The sequence below is a fragment of the Chiloscyllium plagiosum genome, chromosome 3 (genome assembly GCF_004010195.1).
Source record: "Chiloscyllium plagiosum isolate BGI_BamShark_2017 chromosome 3, ASM401019v2, whole genome shotgun sequence".
In the NCBI taxonomy this organism is placed as follows: domain Eukaryota; kingdom Metazoa; phylum Chordata; class Chondrichthyes; order Orectolobiformes; family Hemiscylliidae; genus Chiloscyllium; species Chiloscyllium plagiosum.
This window is the reverse complement of record NC_057712.1, coordinates 113,464,469-113,483,957: the sequence shown is the minus strand read 5'-3', so window position 1 is coordinate 113,483,957 and position 19,489 is coordinate 113,464,469. Positions and strand designations below refer to the sequence as shown.

General features: G+C 42.8%; 1 protein-coding gene across 4 annotated transcripts in view; it reads left to right on the top strand.

The window, feature by feature from the left end:
* The window catches only part of ddo (D-aspartate oxidase), a 39,960-nt gene extending 21,175 nt beyond the window's left edge, over nucleotides 1–18,785 (top strand). For all 4 annotated transcript variants that reach the window (XM_043687130.1, XM_043687129.1, XM_043687132.1 and 1 more), the window contains exons 2-5: nucleotides 1,554–1,728; nucleotides 4,044–4,152; nucleotides 10,086–10,262; nucleotides 16,241–18,785. In XM_043687130.1, the coding sequence (XP_043543065.1) occupies nucleotides 1,557–1,728; nucleotides 4,044–4,152; nucleotides 10,086–10,262; nucleotides 16,241–16,811 (1,029 nt within the window). In that variant the 5' untranslated portion in view covers nucleotides 1,554–1,556 and the 3' untranslated portion in view covers nucleotides 16,812–18,785. The remainder of the gene's footprint in view (nucleotides 1–1,553; nucleotides 1,729–4,043; nucleotides 4,153–10,085; nucleotides 10,263–16,240) is intronic.
* The last annotated feature ends 704 nt before the right edge of the window (nucleotides 18,786–19,489 follow it).

Here is a 19,489-nt window from a genome sequence, read left to right as displayed (position 1 = left end):
CCTCCTCCCTGACCTATCACCTTCATCCCCACCCCCATTCACCTATTGTACTCTATGCTATTTTCTCCCCACCCTCCTCTCATTTATCTCTCCACCCTTCAGGCACTCTGCCTGTATTCCTGATGAAGGGCTTTTGCCCGAAACATCGATTTTACTGCTCCTCGGATGCTGCATGATCTGGTGCTTTTCCAGCACCACTAATCCAAAATACCAAAGACCTGTCTTACACGTACAGTAATAATATTTACAAATTTTTGAGGCATTGGGAGGGTCAGAAAACTGAACGGACCCCCATTTATCTTCATCAGGTCGACCTCGGACAGTGGTCTTTCCCCACTGTGCCTTGGCGGCAGCTGCCCTCAGCGCGTAGCCCTGGGTATTGCAATGTGCTGGTCTGCAACACTCGAGAAGGGTCAACTCCTTGTTCTGGAAGACAAACAAGTTTTAGGTGGAGCAAAGAGAGTCTCTCTCCTCCAGGTGCAGTCGATGTTTATCTTGGTGTGTGTCCCAGCGAACAGAACGTCGAGCCTGCGTCGTGGAACTGCTTGGGATGAACCTTGACACAAACCAAGTTTTGAGTTCCTGCAGTTACATCACTTCCTGCAAGCATCCCAAAGCTGACACGTGACAGTACTTCACTCCCCTACCATCCCTGATGTGTGTGCGTGTGCTAATGAATCAGCAATTAACTAATTTATAATTAAAATAGCCTTGACTTCCCTAAATACCGGCACTGCCAGTAAGCTTTACAATACTGATCAGACAAGGCAACACTTACAATATTGTTTAAACTGAGTTTCTAATAAAACCCGTGACTGATTTATCTGCCCCTTTTGTTGCGTAGAATTGGACAACAAATGCTGGAGGCTGTGCTTTAAAAAAAAGTGTAGCATTAAAAACCCACCCCCTCTCTCAGCACTCTACTTAAACCGCACTTAAAGTATCTCTTTAAAAGCACCAAATTCCCAAATGGACTCACTATGCTGCTGCCCCACTCACATGAAGCTTCCCTCCAACTCTGACCTTGCTTCCTTACTGACTGTGTCTTCTCTTCATGCAGAGCTGTGATGGGAGTCTCCCTTCATCAACACTTATCCAGCTCCCTATCAGCTCACCATCGGTTTCTCAAGGGAAATTAGGTGGTGTGGAAAAAAAGGTTGCTGTTGCCAGCAATGTCCAGATGTTGTGAGTGAATTAAGAAAGCTCCCTGTAACTAACCTAAAGGCAGACAGTGTTTTTACTGCAAAGTCAGAGCTCTGACCTTACTCAGCAGAAACCACATTTAGTCATAGAGTCATAGAGATGTACAGCATGGAACAGACCCTTCGGTCCAACTCATCCACGCAGACCAGATATCCCAACCCGATCTAGTCCCACCTGCCAGCACCCAGCCCATATCCCTCCAAACCCTTCCTATTCATATACCCAACATCTGTCAATCGGCTTTATTGCCCCAAAGCAGAATTTGACAGCAGCTGCTTTATTGGGGTTGGAAATCTTGTTGTTGGGGTTAATTAAGGATGTTATTTCTAACCCTTTCTTTCTGCTTTCAGACCATGGACAAGATGCGAGTTGCTGTGATTGGAGCCGGTGTAGTGGGGCTGTCTACTGCTGTGTGCATAGCAGAGTCTATTCCAGATTGCTCTGTTACTGTGATCGCAGAGAAGTTCTCCCCTTATACAACTAGTGATGTCGCTGCAGGAATCCTCAGCCCACACTTCTCCCGAGGTGAGTCGGCAGCGAATGAACTCGCCCCACATTTAGTTTGATTTAAAGGCGAGGAAACAGCAGCAAGAGTCAGACCATGTGTTACATTCCTGGAATAAACCAAATGACCTTGCAACAATTTGGGATTAAGAGCCTGCATTTATATAGTGACCAGCACATTTCTGAAAGTGCTTTTCAGGCAATGCAGTGCATATGGGGTGTAGTCACATGTAATAGCAGGCTTCCACCATACCACCACGTGATAAAGACCAAATAGCATCTTGCACATGAAAATCATCTTCAGTTAAAAAAGAAAAAAATCCCGATATAATTGACAGTGACTTGGTGGTTAGCACTACTGCCTCACAGTGCCAGGGACCCGGGTTCAATTCCCCTCTCAGCGGACTGACTATGTGGAGTTTACATGCTCTCCCCGTGTCTGCGTGGGTTTACTCCAGTTTCCTCCGACAGTCAGAAGAAGTGCAGGTTAGGTCGATTGCCCTGGAATGTCGAGGGATGTGCAGATTAGATGGATCAGCCATGGCAAATGTAGGATGGGGTGGTGTGGGTGGTGTGCTCTTCGAAGGGTCCATATAGACTCAATGGACCGAATGGCCTGTCTCCATACTGTAGGGAATCTATTATTCTATGAACTAGTGAGCTACAGTGTAGGAGGCCACTTGTGCTGAGGTAGGTTTTAAAGAATACCTCAAAGAAGGAAAGATGTTTAGGGAAGGAATTTTTAACCTTAGTTTCCAGGCAGCATAATATTAAAGAGAAGAGGGTGCAGCAAGAGTATACACTCTAATTCCAATAAAAGGCCAGAGCAGTTGGAGCACTGAGAGGTATGATGGTTCTATAGCTAAAGGAAGTTACAGGGACAGGGAGGATATGACCACAGATAGATTAGAAGCCAGGTTTGGGCTGTTAAAATGAGAAATCTTGCTGGAACTAAGAGCTGTTGTGGTCAGCAAGCGTTCAAGTGAAGGGATCTCAGTGTGTGTTAGGATGTGGACAGTAGAAGATTACATAAACTGAAGTTAGTTAGTAAATGAGAACGTAGCCAGGAGAGAATTGGATTAGTCGAATTTGGAGAAGCAAGAAAGAGCATTTCAGCAGCAAGGCAGGACAAGCTACAGAGGGCAAGAGCCATATGATAGAGGTTATCACAAGTAAGTCAGAAGGTATGGGAAAGCACTGCGGGTCAGGAATGTGGCCTGATGAGAGGCTTATGCCCAAAATGTCGATTCTCCTGTCCCTCAGATGCTGCCTGACCGGCTGTGCTTCCCCAGCACCACACTTGTCGACTCTCATCTCCAGCATCTGCAGTCCTCACTTTCTCCTCCTCCTTTATCACAACTAAAACTCCTCCACAACAGATGGTGGAACTCTGGAATAAAAATTGAAAATGCTAGAGAAACTCAGCAGGTCTAGAGGTATCTGTGGAGAGAAAAACAGAATTAATGTATCAAGTCAGATATAGCTCATCTTCAGAACTGAAAGAAACTGGAAATTGGTGGTATTTAGGCTGTGGACAAAGGGGGAGGAGGAGTGAGTGAAACAAATGGTGAGGGCAAAGGGCCAAGGGAATGCTCCCCTTCACCACCAGTAACGCTCCCTTTGTTACCACCACTGTGACACCATCAGCCCTGCCCTCCTTTCCCCTGTCTTGGCATCGCAGCTTTTTAATTAAACAGAAACTTGGGGGAAAGCTGAGACAATAAATGTGATACTGGAAAAGCACAGCAGGTCTGACAGCATCCGAGGAGCAGGAATGTCAACGTTTCAGGCCGAAACCCTTTGTCAGGACTGGGGAGGGGGAGGGGAGCCCCGTAGACTTTCCTATTCCTCGGATCATGTCTGACCCGCTGTACTCTTCCAAATTCACATCTGTTGCCTCTGACTCCAGCAACTGCAGTCCTTTCTGTCTCCTTGGGGCTTATCTGTTCCTTGGAGCAGTTTCCATGGCAATGCCATGACCAAGCAAAGTCCACCTGCCAATCAGCCTACACACTTTTTCTCATATCATATAGATTAGTGTTCCCTTTGAAATTTGGCATTCTTGATTCAGTCCTGATGAGTGCAAATTAAAAAAAGAAGTTTCAGCAGCGGCAGCCTGTCTCTTTATTTTAGCTAAACTCAAATTGTTTGGGAAAATGGGACTATTTGTATAACTTGAATATTTTTGTGAACACCTTGGAAAGCTTATGTCGGTGATAGTTAAGTTTTGTTACCTTTCTGTGCATTAATGGATATGGATGTCTGCTTGTGATTTTAAAATGTCTTGGTTTTTACTGCTGCTTATTTTTACACGTCTCCTATCTGTTTCAAATCAGAGACACCAATTGAACGTCAGAAACGCTGGTTTGATGATACATTTGCTCACCTCTTCTCAATCGCACAGTCAGAGGAGGCATCAGAAATAGGTGTGCAGTTCCTGTCTGGGTAAGGAGACAAATTTCATTTCTTATTGTATCTTAAAATGGCAAGTGTTTTTAAAAAAAATAAGACATTATCTATTTAGCACTCTGCACATCCCTGATCTATCAGTACCATTTGATGGGTCTTCATCTTCTGGCTAAGACATTAAACCCAGATCTGTCCAAATTTTCATAGAATCCTACAGCACGCAGCTCCTGTGGCTGTCCTGTGGCTTTGCATGCTCTTTCTAAGAGCTTCTCAATTACCTTTATTTACCTGTTCTTTTTTAATTTCAACAATATACTTTATTCATAAAAAAATCTCTTTGTATACATTGTCACCAATACAGTTCAGTTTTGTACAGTAGCATATCAAGTAAACAAAGTCAAAGTCAAACTTGAGTTTGACTATTTCAACGAACCAAAAGCCCCTCTAACACATATGAGATTATATTTTATATAGTGCATTGAAACACGAGGAGGGTCCAATAACTGAAAGGATTAGCCTTCAGCAGGTCAACTCAGACAGTGGTCTTTCCCCACTGTGTCTTGGCAGCAGCTGCCCCAAGCTCTAGTATGTCCCTCAGCACGTAGTCCTGGACCTTGGAATGTGCCAGTCTGCAACACTTAGGGTCAACTCCTTGCTCTCGAACATAACAACTTTTGGGCTGTTCAAAGAGAGTCTCTCACTGAGTTGATGGTCCCCCAGGCACTGTCCATGTTTGCCTGCTGTTTCGATTGAGCTTTTATTGAGCTATCCAGTAATCTTCTGAAAGTTTGAATTGGATCTGCTTCCACCAATTTTTCAGGCAGTGCATTCTAGGTAATAATAACTTGCTGTGAAAAAAAAACCGCCTTTTCTCTTTCCCTCCCCTGAATCTTTCGCCAATTTTTCTCAATCTTTGTAGCCTGGTTTCTGACCCATCTGCCTGTGAGAACACATTTTTCCATATATACTCCGCCAATTCTCCCCAGACTAATGAGTGGAACAACATCAGAGTGCACTCTCTTTCTTTCTCGCTTTCTTTCTCTATGTTTCTCTCTATCTGTTTCTCTCTATCTGTTTCTCTCTATCTGTTTCTCTCTATCTGTTTCTCTCTATCTCTTTCTCTCTATCTCTTTCTCTCTATCTCTTTCTCTCTCTCTCTATACTTTATTGAAGATGTGGGCTAGGTACCACATTGTAAGGGGATGTCAAGAATTTATTGCAACATCAAAATAGAGCTGGTGAGTGACAGGAATCAAAACAGGCAGGTCCTAATTGAGTTTGTATAGAGCAGCAGCATAGGGATAGAATGAGGAAAAAAAATTAAGAAATCAAAAGATTGATGAACACGAAAGATTAGGCAGGCCGAGGGGAACAATGTCGGAAGCTGTATTAGTATCAGAGCAAAGGAAAAGAAAGCTGCACTTCCTATATCTAATGTGAGATTACTTGGAGGAGGCAGCGTTGTGTCTGAGGGTAGAGCTGTAAGGCAGGAAGATGAATTGCACAGAAAGGTATGCAGGACCTGAAAGATGATTATTATTGTGAAAATCTAATGTTACAATTCATGGGTTTTACAGCTGAAACATTTTTACTTTAGGAATCCAATTTGAAGTGTTGTCAAGCTGAAAAACTGGGAAACAAATTCAAAGTGAAAATCAACATTAGGTCCAGTTCAAAATGCAAATCTGAATGTGTTGCTGGGATGGTGATGGAAGTTAGTCAGACCCAGGGTTCTGAAGGAAGTGAGGACTGTAGATGCTGGAAATCAGAGCTGAAAAGTATGGCACTGAAAAAGCACAGCAAGTCAGGCAGCATCCGAGGAGCAGGGAGTTGATGTTTTGGGCATAAGCCCTTCATCAGGGTTCTGATAGCCTACCTGAAGGACATCCCTGAGCTCAAGCTATCAGAAAAAATGCTCTGAGGTTGGTGTACAAACAGGAGAGACTTAAATTGTTCATGTAGGTTCCCAAGATCGCACATCGATTATAAAGGGGACTGGTAAACCTGTCACTGAACCAATAAAGTTACAATTACCTTTACTAGAGATATAGGTTATTCTTTGACCCCAGAATGTTTCATTAGATTAGGTTAGATTAGATTACTTGCAGTGTGGAAACAGGCCCTTTGGCTCAACAAGTCCACACCGACCCGCCGAAGTGCACCCACCCAGATCCATTCCCCTACATTTACCCCTTCACCTAACACTATGGCCAATTTAGCATAGCCAATTCACCTAACCTGCACATTTTTGGACTGTGGGAGGAAACTGGAGCACCCGGAGGAAACCCACGCAGACACAGGGAGAATGTGCAAACTCCACACAGTCGCCTGAGGCGGGAATTGAACCCAGGTCTCTGACGCTGTGAGGCAGTGGTTCCATAAAAGGGCATGTATTGCGCTGTCAAAGTCTAGGTTGTATTAATCTAATGTCCTTTATGAGCCAAGCAGTTCCATAAAGGGCCTGTACTGCGCTGTAATGTTCTAAGTTCTATGTATCTAACTTACTTTATTAGCTGAGCGGTTCCATCAAGATCTGTACTGTGCTGTAATGTTATAGAACATAGAACATTACAGTGCAGTACAGGCCCTTCGGCTCTCGATGACTGCACACATATGCACACCCCAGACGCACACACACGCACATGCACAAAATTGTGCATGCATGCTCATGTGCACACACAGTGCTCTCACACATACATGGCGCACTGTCACACATGCAGGTTCAATCGCACCCAGACATGCTCTCACACATATGGTGTGCTCTCATACATATGGTGAGCTTGTCTGAGGCACTACTCCCTCGATGTTGCGCCGCCCTGTCATACTGATCTGAAGCCCATCCCACCTACACTGTTCCCTGTATGTCCATATGCCTGTCCAATGACGACTTAAATGCACTTAAACTTGATGAATCTACTACCAATGCAGGCAAAGCATTCCATACCCTTACTACTCTCTGAGTAAAGAAACTACCTCTGACATCTGTCTTATACCTATCTCCCCTCACTTTAAAGTTGTCTCCCTTCGTGTTTGCCGTCCCCATACTTGGAAAAAGGCTCTCCCTGTCCACCCTAGCTAACCCTCTGATTATCTTGTATGTCTCTATTAAGTCACCTCTCAACCTTCTTCTCTCTAACGAGAACAGCCTCAAGACCCTCAGCCTTTCCTCATAAGACATTCCTTCTATACCAGGCAATATCCTAGTAAATCTCCTCTGCACCCTTTCCAAAGCTTCCACATCCTTCTTATAATGCGGTGACCAGAACTGTACACAATACTCCAAGTGTGGCTCTACCAGAGCTTTGTACAGTTGAAGCATAACCTCCTGGTTCGGAACTCAATCCCTCTATTAATAAAGGCCCAAACACTGTTTGCTGCCTTAACAACCCTGTCAATCTGGGTGGCAACTTTCAGGGATCTGTGTACATGTTGTTCAGAAGAATGAATAATGGCGTGAATTAATGGTGTGAGGGTGAGAAGAGATGTCAGGGTGAACTCTGACATCGTATGCACCTCTGTGATCCAGGCAGGGACCTGTGTCTCAAGGATGGAAGCTTCTTGCTGCAAAACAGAGTCCTGAGCTGGCCCCTGTCCACAGTCATGAGCAATCAGCATCAGTGGTAGGACTTACTTCATGCCTGTGGAGTCTTCCTGTGATTAAATCTGGAACAAAAAATGTTGGTGACTATTGTACCCTCACTTCTGGCCGTGCTATGTGTTAGCAAATATTTTGGGCAGTTAATGAACTATACCGACTCCATAACTGGTTCCCCACATTGTTATGTTGTCTGGGGGTTTAGAGACCTGAACCAGGTCTTGGTGACTCGCCTTTTTTGTTCAACAATGTACGTCTTAAACAGAGTAGAGAGAGAGAGAGAGCCACACACTAGTGTCTTGGAGTCAGTCTTTTTATTAAAATTTATTCATAGGATGTGGTTCCAGTATTTATTGCCTATCCCTATTTGTCCTTGAGAAAGTGATGTTGAGCTGCAGTCTACGTGTTGTAGGTACATCCACAATGCTGTTTGATTAGATTAGATTACTTACAGTGTGGAAACAAGCCCTTTGGCCCAACAAGTCCACACCAATCCTCCGAAGAGCAAACTACCCAGACCCATTCCCCTACATTTACCCCTGTTAGGGAAGGAGTTCCAGGATTTTGATCCAGCAACAGTGAAGGAATGGTGATGGAAGGTGGTTTGGAAGGTGCTGTCTTGAGCCTTGTAGACACGGGCTGTGGAGCCAGGAGATGAGTTACTCACCTTTGACCTGGTCTTTTACTTTCTTCGCCCACATCATTGTTATTGATTGTAAATAATTATAGCCCCAGCATGGATCCCTGTGGCCATTGGGTGATAGTTACTGTAGTTAATCCCTCCCCTCCCTTTCCTGCTAATTATTCAGTAATTTTGGAATGCAGGGACAAAATAAGTTTATGGTGCTGGAGGAAACAAAACCAGGAAATGCTGGAGAATTTCTCACAGCATCTGTGAAGAGAAAACATTAACATTTTGGGTTCAGTGAGTCTTTTTCAAAACTGGAATAAGCTGGGATAAGGTGTTATTTATGCTAATAACAGGGTTGGGGCTGGGGGTCAGGAGTGAGTGGATAGGTGGAGATGAAGCCCAGAGAGAGAGAGAGATCCAGATGCAGTCGGTTGCCAGGGTCAGAATCATATCTTCCCCGACTTGTTCAGCTCTGTATGTTCCACAACATAGAGCTGACCCACCTTCAAAAGACTGTCACCCCACAGATAGTTTCCCAGAATCAGTCTTCATTTGTCAGAGTAGATGCAAAGTTACTGTGTGTAACGCACTCCACAGTTAACTGCACCTGGTTTGACTGCACACACATGCACACCCCAGACACATGCACACGTGCGCGCACACAAAATTGTGCATGCATGCTCACGTGCACACACAGCGCTCTCACACGCACATGGCGCGCTGTCACACATGCAGTTTCGATCGCACCCAGACATGCTCTCACACACTCGGTGTGCTCTCATACATATGGTGAGCTTGTCTGAGGCACTACTCCTTCCATACACCATTAATATAGTGTAAAGCTCTGTAAAACAGTGAACATTGTTAACTTTGCCACCTTCCTACCAAATGCAGAGACAATACAAAACAAAGGGTACCGTTCTGAAGAGGGTGCAGGAGCAGTGGGACCCTATGTAAATCGTTGAAGATGATGGGACAGTTTGAGAGTGACAAATAAGGTATACAGAAACCAGGGCTTTACTGATAGAGGTGAGAATGGTTCCGGGGGCGAGGAACTTCAGTTACTGAGATGTGAAAAGACAAAGGACAACCTCTATTTCATGGAAGAATTGAGGACCAAAGGGCACCGATTTAAATTAATTGTCAAAAGAAACAATGTCAGAGGGAGGAGAAACCTTTTTACACAGTGAGTGGTTAGGATTGGCAGAGCAATGCCTGAGGGTGTGGTGGGGACAGGGTCGACTGAGATCTCAAAGAGAATTGGATCATTACCTGAAAAGGAAAATTTACTTATTACAGGGAAGGTCCACAAACTGAATTACTCCTCCAGAGGGCCAGCACAGACAAAATGTGGGCCAAATGGCCAGTCCTATGTGCCATAACCATTCTCTGATTCTCTTAGAAAAGCCTTCCAATAATCTCATGGACCAGTAAGTGCTGGCAACGGGAAGTGTTGACTATTTAAAATATTTATTTTCACAAATGTTGATATTAAAAGGCACATTTAAACTTGGAAAATCTGCTTCAAATACGACACGAACTTGCATCTATATCTTATCTTTACCTTAGTAAAATATCCCAAGATGTGTCACCGGATAAATTTTCACTCAAAACACGTAGCCTCATATGAGTAACAGAAATGATTGGTTTTAGATTGGTCGAGAGATTTAGAAATGTCAAGGTAAATAAAATATTATGTTGCTGTTCTGAATAATTAAATGTTTTCTTTCTATGCTTTTCTAGATGGGAGATCTTTAAAGAAGCTCCTATAGAGCCTATCCCGTACTGGTCTGACTCTGTGCTGGCGTTCCGGACTATGAATAATTCAGAGCTGAAGAGGTTTCCACAGGCTACATTTGGCTGGATGTACACGACCTTGCTTTGCGAATGTACCTCCTACTTACCTTGGTTGGAGAAACGGTAAGGCTTTTGACACCAATATGGGAAGTCCCTTTCTGCCGTACCTGTTGAGGTTCAGTTGATTGTATTCTTGTCTCTGAGCCGGAAGGGAGCCAGGTCCTGGCTCCACTCCAGAATTTGGGAATCAAAAATCAAAGCTGGTCCTCCAGTGGAGTACTGCTGTCTTTTAGATATGATGTTAAACCACAGACTTTCCTGCTGCTAATGCTGGACAGAAGGGATTGCATGGCATTATTTTGATCCATAGAATCCCTACAGTGTGGGAGCAGGGCATTTGGCCCATCATTGAACTTCCAAAGAGCATCCCATCCAAACTCTAGTCCTGCGTTTCCCATGGCTAATCCACCTAGCCTATACATCCCTGGATGCTATGGGTAATTTAGCACAGCCAATCCAGCTAACCTGCACATCTTTGGACTGTGGGAGGAAACCAGGCCACCTGGAGGTAACCCACACAGACACGGGGAGAATGTGCAAACTCCACACAGATCATTGTCCGAGGTTGGAATTGAACCAGAGTCCCTGGTACTGTGAGGCAGCAGTGCTCACCACTGAGACACCATGCTGCTCGAAGGAGAGAAGGAGGCTGACATTATCCCTCAGGCAAAAACAAGCCAGATTATCTTGTTATTCCCAAATTACTGTTTAGGGGAGTTTGATGTGTTCAATTTGGCAACACATTTCCGACATCACACTTCACTGACTGTACAGTGCTTTTAGGCATCTGGTAATGGTGATAATTGTAATATTAGGGCAAGCCCTGCTTTCTGTATGCAGCTGTGAAGAGGGGTCACTGGACCTGAAATGTTAACTCTGATTTCTGTGCGTAGATGCTGCCAGACCTGCTGTGTTTTTCTGTTTGTTTCTGATTTCCAGCATTCACAGTTCTTTTGGGTTTATCTTTTTGCTGTACTGCATTGGTCGAGTTTTGATGGTGGATATGAGTTCTGGGAAAACAGGCTGCAATGAATAAACAGGCAAACCTGCATGTAATGTGGGACACACATTCATCAACATTGCTGCATTTGCTAAACATAACTAGACTGAAAACTTTAACTTTCAGATAATCCTCTTTGGAAGATTAAATGTATAGTGTCTCTGATATTTGTGTAAAGTCATCGCTGTGATGATTTCTCCAATTAATTGGACTTTCTCATTACTTGTTGCATGACATTGATTTCAGCATTCTTTACGGTATGATATAGTGCTGCAGATGTTCTTTCTAACTCTGCAAGTTGTAAAATACATCTTGTCCTTAAATCTATGTGTGATTTTTCATTTACTTTGATATTTGTTTTTGACCATATGAAACTATGGTTATCTGCAACACAAGGTGAATCTCCCATGCTTGTGTTTCAGATTGAGAAATCCCAAGAACCATGAACTGGAAACTATACATAGTGGTGTTTCATTTTGTGGTTGAACTAATAATCCAATTAACATTGGCAACATCTGTCAGTAAACACATGAAAGCACATTTGTGAGTCTCCAAAATGTACAGTCAAATTAGGAAGGCTGGATTGAGAATGATGGAACGTGAGGATAATTCACATCCCTTTGTCAAAGACTCCTGCTGAGCAGGACATGACATCAATATCGATTACATGACCATTGTTAGCATTATCAAAGAGGTATAACATCTAATTTGTGCTTAAAGCTAGTTGAATGGTTTAAAGTTTTATTCTGAATTATCAGTGCTAGTTTGATGAAAACATGTATATTCTACGTAGCTAAGTGATTTCTCAACAAACAGTTGTTGGTCAGTCACTGGTCCAGCTGTGTTCTTTGGAAACCGGAAACAGCAGCGTTGTTCCTAGAATATGGTTACTTTTAAAGTTCTTCGAATATGGAGATTTTTCTCCAGATGTACTTGTAAGCCTAATTTCTTGTGCTGGTGTTTTCCAGATTGTACATTTCCTGTTGTTCACCTCCACTTGTCTCTCACTTGTATATCTCCACTGAGCTTTCATTTCCAATCTTACGCTTATGTGAAACATCATTGCTCAATTACTTGCTGGCTACAACCATTTGCCAAATACATTTATTCAATGGTTTCAACTCAATTGCCTGAAGCCGAGTTTGTTCTAGTCTGCAGTTTGGAATCTGGGTTAAATTGGTGTTAGGGATCTGATGGGAAGAGAAATCAAGGCCACTACTCCGTGAGCCACACCATAAATATATAATTCCTATAGTGTGGAAGCACACCATTCAGCCCATCAAGTCCACACTGACCCTCCGAAGACCATCCCACTCAGACCCATCTTATCTCTGCATTTCCCATGGCTAATCCAACTAGCCTGCACATGCCTAGACGGTATGAGCAATTTAGCATGGCCAATTCACCTAACCTGCACATCTTTGGACTGTGGGAGGAAACCGGAGCACCCAGATGAAACCCACACAGATTTGGGGAGACTGTGCAAACTCCACACAGCCACCCGAGGGTGGAATCAAACCCAGGTCCCTAGCTCTGTGAGGCAGCAGTGCTAACCACTGAGCTACCATGCTGCCTATATAAGTTTCTTACTTTTAACACCACAATATTTCATTTGTTTCTCTTTATTACTGCCATCTAGAACAAAAGGAACTTTAAATCTTCAGTAAACTCAAGAACAACTCTCTTGTTAAGAACAAACTTATCCTTCAATTAATTGGCAAACTGTGTACCAGTCAGACCTAAATCATATCCCTCTTAATCCTAACACACTACTCATGAATATAAAAAGTAATAAAACACACAACACCAGGTTATAGTCCAACTGGTTTATCTGTAAGTACACGCTTGCACTTACAAATAAACCTGTTGGACTATAACCTGGTGTTGCATGATTCTTAACTTTGTCCACCCTAGTCCAACACCAGCACCTTCACATCATGAATATACAGACAGGACAAGATAGCAAAGCTCTGAAGAGCATTATGAGATTGAAAATATTAGGCGAAAAGCATCCTGTTGGTCAAGAGTCCAGACTGAAAGAGCAGAATGTGTTGACTTCTCTCAATCCCTTCATTTTCCTGTTGACAAGATCAAAGTGATGGAAGATCGTCAGATTGGAGTTCAGATTCAGATGTGAGACAGTTAGAAGTCCTGATTTGTGAAACTTTATCATTTTTTTTCAAGCTAGCTTTTTAACTCCTTTTTTTTTAAGGAATGTTGTTTTCCTGATGGAGAGAGAGGTTTGGAGAGATCATGGAGTAGTGGGGTTTGATTTCTGCCAGTTTTCTACCAACTGCCACTTTTTGTGAAGAGACAGCATTTACTATTTCTAGCTTGGAGGTAATTTCCCAATTGATAAAATATAATTTACTGAAAGACACAACAAATTCAGTTCAGAGGATGTTGCTGGGCACCCTTCAGCAAGGGCTCTCTCCAAAACCCAATTTGTGTGTCTGTCAATTATACATCATGACACAATCATGCATCTCTCTTTTAAAGGCCTATTCTTCCAAAATCACTTGATTTTTATATAGAGTCGACCATCCCTAGTTCTTTTTGACCTTTTCATTCTTGAATGCTAAGAAGCCACATGGTAAATCCTCTGCAAACTCTGATCCAAACCTTAAATTTCCCAATTCTCAAAATCCGTACACATAAATCCTTCTAACATGTCTTAAGTATTTCTAGATGTGTTTCATTACAATATAAATATGACACTTACCACAACAAAGTAAAAATAAAACCTTCATTCATTCCTTATACAAGATTTATCCAATTTATTGCTACCTTTTTAAAATATCCAAACTATTCCAGCATTATTACATTCTTGATGGTGCATCTGAAATGCTGTTATCTTTTCCACTGCTATGAACAATTCTTATATTATAAAGTTGAATTAACAATGATGATATAGTCTTGCATTTTGACTTTTAGATTTCTCTACAAAGGCCAAAGGATTGTGGTAATTGTAAATTAGTTTCTCTTTCTGATTTTGACAGGTGTGAATTTCAAAACATTCGAGACCGAGTAAAATACCCAAGTTTTGTTTCCCACTGGAGAGTATTCCTTTTGATAGTGATTGAGTTTCTTGGAAATGTACCCTACTGGCTCCTTCACATTTAGTTCATCATCTTGTAATGGAAACAGATCCACTTCTAAGTTGCCACTATTAATTCCTGTTGTTAAATGGTTAGTTCATTCATCAGGATCGCTTTCAACTTCTCAAACACAGCTCAGAACTCATTGTCTTTGCCTGTTTTCATAACAGATCTGTTAAAGGTACAGTAGCAGTGCTGAGGTTAACCACAAATCTTTGAAAGAAGCCACACATCTTCAAAGATCTATGTGGTTTCATGGTTAAGCTTATGAACAAAGAATTCTATCAATCTCTTTTGTTGTTCTTAGCACTACTTGCCCTTGTCCTACAATGGATCCCAGGTAAGTTACCCTTGTTTTTGCAAATCACCTCGGCAAAGTTTTATTACCAGGTCAGTTAGCTGAGACTATTTAAATAAACCATCCAGTTCTTTCATATATTCTTCCCAGGCATTCCTATATATTATACGTCATCCAAGCACACAATTATATACACTAGTTACAAATTGGTTCATTCATGTTGGGAATATAGCTGGAGCATTGTTAAACCCGAAAGGCATGTCTCAAATATTTTTCTGTTTGCTACAAGTCTCTTTAGTTCCTGATATCAATGGGACCAGGGAGTGCCCCTCCAATAAATCAGTCTTGGTGAGCAGTGAGACACTACCAATCTTCTTGCTATAATTGTCTAATTGAGGCTTTGGGTACAAAGCTGTTTTCATCACTGCATTTACTTTTCTGTAATCTGTGCTGAACCTAGGAGGGAAGACAATGACCTAGTGATATTATTGCTTGTCTATTTATTGAGAGACACCGGTAATGGTCTCAGGTCCTGGGTTTAAAACCCCATCATGGCAGATGTTGGAATTTGAATTCAACAAACCCCTGGATTTGTGAGTCTAATGTTGACCATAAAACTGTTGCAGATGGCTGAGGGAGAAAACCCCATCTGGTTCACTAATGTCTTTTCTCAGGGAGAAAATCTGCTGTCCTTACCTGATCTGACCGACATGTGACTCCAGACTCTTAGCAATGTGCTTGACTGTCAACTGCTCTCTGGGGTAATTAGGGATGGGTAATAAATGGTGACCCAGCCAGCCATGTCCACATCAGCCAATTAAGCTTTTTGTTAAAATCAGGTTTGGGAACAAATAGCACAGGAGAACTCAAGGTAATTTGACTAAGTTCAGTCAAGTGATTTTTAGATCTTTGTTTTCACCTGAGATTGTTTTTCTGGGATTTGAATGTTGAGATGTTGTCTCATTGCTACTGATTCCGTTGGCTATCCACAACTGTGGGTCTCGACACATTTCTTTGAATTCCATAATAATCTGACAAGATTGTTCCAAGCTATTCCTTGATGACAGTGTCTAACTGTCTCAGTACTCCAGCTAATCAGATAGTAGCAGGTTTGCTTTATGATTTTTTCTGCAGCTCTGTTTTATCTCACTCTCACTGTCTCTGTCATCCTCCACTATTCTTTGCTTCTGAGACACTTGCTCCTTATTTTCCTGTCTCCAGTGATGCATGTTCATGTGTTTCATCATCGGACAACTGATTCATTTTACTCCCATCTGGAGGATCTGTCATGATGCTTTTGGTCATGTTTAGCTGCACTTGGGCTTACCATGACTTCACTTCCTGTTACTAGTCCCCCTTAGTCATGTCTATTCAGATGTCACAAGAGCAGCCGAAATGGGAATTGATTGGGAAAATACCGGTTACTGCAAAGGGCCGACTGGGTGGAGGAAGAAAGGTTTTGGTGAGGAAATAGCTAAGTGACTCTGTCACATGACTGACAATGCCATTCCAGAGAGATCTTAAAGGCGAGGGAGAAAAAACCCGTACTCTCTTTCTTAATCCAATAAACCTATTGATGAATGTCAACCATAGAATTCTCTCTGTATGCACCGTGTATTGATAAAGTTCGAACTGTTAATTCCAGGTTAAAGAATGCAGGCGGCCAGTTACAGACGGGGAAGATCACAGGTTTCTGGGAACTTCACGGAAAGTATGAGATCATTGTGAACTGTTCAGGTATTGGAGCCAGGGCCCTTACTGGGGACATGAACGTTTATCCTGTAAGGGGCCAGATTCATAAAGTTCACGCCCCTTGGCTCAAACACTTTGTCCATGTAGGCGACGGCACCTCTTACATTTACCCAGGAATCTCCAGCGTTACTTTGGGTGGAACAAGGCAGAAAGATGATTGGCGGATGTCAGTCGACCCATCGGACAGCGAGGCCATTTTCAAGGCGTGCTGTGCTTTAGAACCAAGTCTCCAGCGCGCTGGTAAATTATTCGAAGGAGTCGGTCTGAGGCCTGTCAGAGCCGTGCTGAGGCTGGAGAAGGAGAAACTGGAACGTGAGGGGAGTCACGTGTACTTGGTGCACAATTACGGCCATGGGGTGGCTGGAGTTTCCCTCCATTGGGGAACCGCGAAGGAAGCTGCCCAACTGGTGAAAGATTACTCAACAGAAATAGGCACCAAAAGCCTCACGGGAAACATTGTGTAGCTACAAAAAACAACACTGAATGCTGAGCATTAAGGCTGTCACGAAATTGAAAGTTTAATTGTGGCTAACATCATGGTTAAAAATTTTTTGTCTCAAATATTTTGATTTAAAATTTAATTGCTATAATTACTGTATCACTCTGCTTCATGCTTATTATTTAAGCTATTATTGATGAGGTCCAAAAGCCAGCATTAAAACCCTGTCATTGGACTAGTTATCCAGACACCTCCCTCAATCCCAGGCAATGTTCAGGGGACATGGGCTCAAATCCTACCACAGCTAATGGTGACATTTGAATTCAGTAAAAATTCTGAAATAGAGTTGACCTGATTACAACCATGTAACCACAGCTGATTGTCACAACCCCCTCTGGTTCACTAATGTTTTTGAGGGAAGGAAATCTGCCGTCCTCACCTGGTCTAGCCTACATGTGACTCCAGACCCACAGCAATGCGGCTTACTCTCAATTGTCCTCTCGGCAATTAGAGATGGACAAGAAATGCTGGCTCATTCGGCCACGCCCACATCCTGTAAATGAATAACAAAAACAACTTCCTAATTTCTGGAATCGTTGTCCTTGTTGCCATGACAGCTGCCCATGCAGTCATTGTTCCTGTGATGTCATTACTCATAGGTAAATTTGTTCACAGCTTGTCGATGGATCTCAGAAACTGCTGCTGCGTGTATCATTGACAGCAGGGCCACAATCTTGTATTATAGAGGCTAAACCTGTTACCTAAGTTGGAGGTGCCTGTGCCATGGAGCAGTTGAGTTCAGGTTCTGATGTTAAGCCTGCATCCTGCACTCTTCAGCCACAAGGCTAACTGTCTTCAGCACATAGCTTTCAAATTTGCAGCAAGAGGATGATGAGGTGGGGCAGCCAGTGGGAGTGATGGGGCATTGGGGCAGCCAGTGGGAGTGATGGGGCATTGGGGCAGCCAGTGGGAGTGATGGGGAATTGGGGCAGCCAGTGGCAAAGAGGGTTGGGCAAGGGAAAAGCAACAGCAATGGGCACACTCTCCTTCCAGGTCCAGGGCAGTGGGGATGCACAATGACGATATAAACAGCACCATCTTACTATTCAAGGTATTGACGGGAGATGCATCGCTCTGGTTAGGAGGTTAAAATAACTGACACCTTTTTAGATGTTCAGGACAAAGTTATAGTTTTAGATGAATACAGTAGGTAGAAAAGGAGTAGAGAGTCTGGTAAAAAACACTGGCCACAAGAATGATTGATTGGTCCTGATAATTTGAAAAGTAGGAACCTGACCCTCCCTATCTCTCTAACCTCCCCTAGTCACTCCAACCCTCCCTATCTCTATAACCTCCCCCAGTCACTCCAACCCTCCCTATCTCTGTAACCTCCCCCAGTCACTCCAACCCTCCCTATCTCTGTACCCTACGTTTCTGAATCCTGTCTGTACCAGTCAGTATTGTCATGATTCCCTCCATGGGAACCTGAGATTTGTATTTTCTGCAATCTTGTTTCCAAAATTTCTGAAATATTTCAAAATTGTAAGTAATTGTATGTAATCGAGACATTACACTATGAAGAAATTGCGTACTCACCTAAGTTTTGAGAATATTTTGAGTCCAATTGGGAACTTAATCTCAGAACAGCATCGAGAGTTAATTCTGGGAGCAAGTGGCTGTTGAGTGAACTAATTAATAAATGTGATTGTAATTAGTGACAGACTGCGCCACTGAAATATAGTTCATTTCCCACAGTATTCGAGTGTTGCATTATATGATTTCATTCAATAGTTGCAGTGGCTAACCTGGACCATAAGGTGTCAATGAAAAACTTCTTAACATCGCTATTGTACTTATTGTAATTTTTAAATCTGAACAGCAGTTATAGATTTCTAGTTGACAGTTTGCCTTAACTGTTCCATTCTGTGTGGATGGTTTGAGGTAGTACAAATGTGACAGAACATGAAGCGTTTTCAATAAAATACATGGTTAAGAATCAGTAAGGTGGCCATTATTCATAGGGCACAGAAGGAGGCCACTTGTTCATTGTGTCTGTATCAGTTCTGCAAATGAGCTTCATGGCTTAGTGCCAATTCCCTGCCCCCGTGGAATCCCACTACAAAGCCTCCCTCAGCCCCAAAAATATCCACTGACCATTCCTCTCTGTTTCCTATCACTCAGCCAATTTTGTATCAGTGTTGCTACTGTCCCTTTAATGCTGTGACCTCTAACCTTCCTCTCAGGTCCAGTGTGCAGCACTGCATCAAATGCTTTCTGGAAATCCATGAAGCCCAGATTAACTGCATCATCCTCATCGTCCCTTTCTTCAAAACATTCCAGCGAGTTAGTCAAACATAATTTCCCATTTAGAAATTTGTGTTGACTCTTCCGAATCAATCCAGCTTTTTGTGACTATTAATTCAATCCTGAATAATTATTTCTAGAAGCTTTCCTTCCACCGCAGTTAAGCTGATTGATTCTATGACAAGCCCAGCAACTACAGACAGAGATATACAGCACAGAAAAAGGTCCTTTGATCGGTCACATCCACGCTAGTCAAAAACAGCCACCTAACTATTCTAATCTCATTTCCCAGCACTTGGCCAATCGCCTTGTATGTTTTGGCAGCCCAAGTGCACATCTAAATACTTCTTCAATGTCCTGAGGGGTTCTGCCTCCACCACCCTGACAGGCAGTGAGATT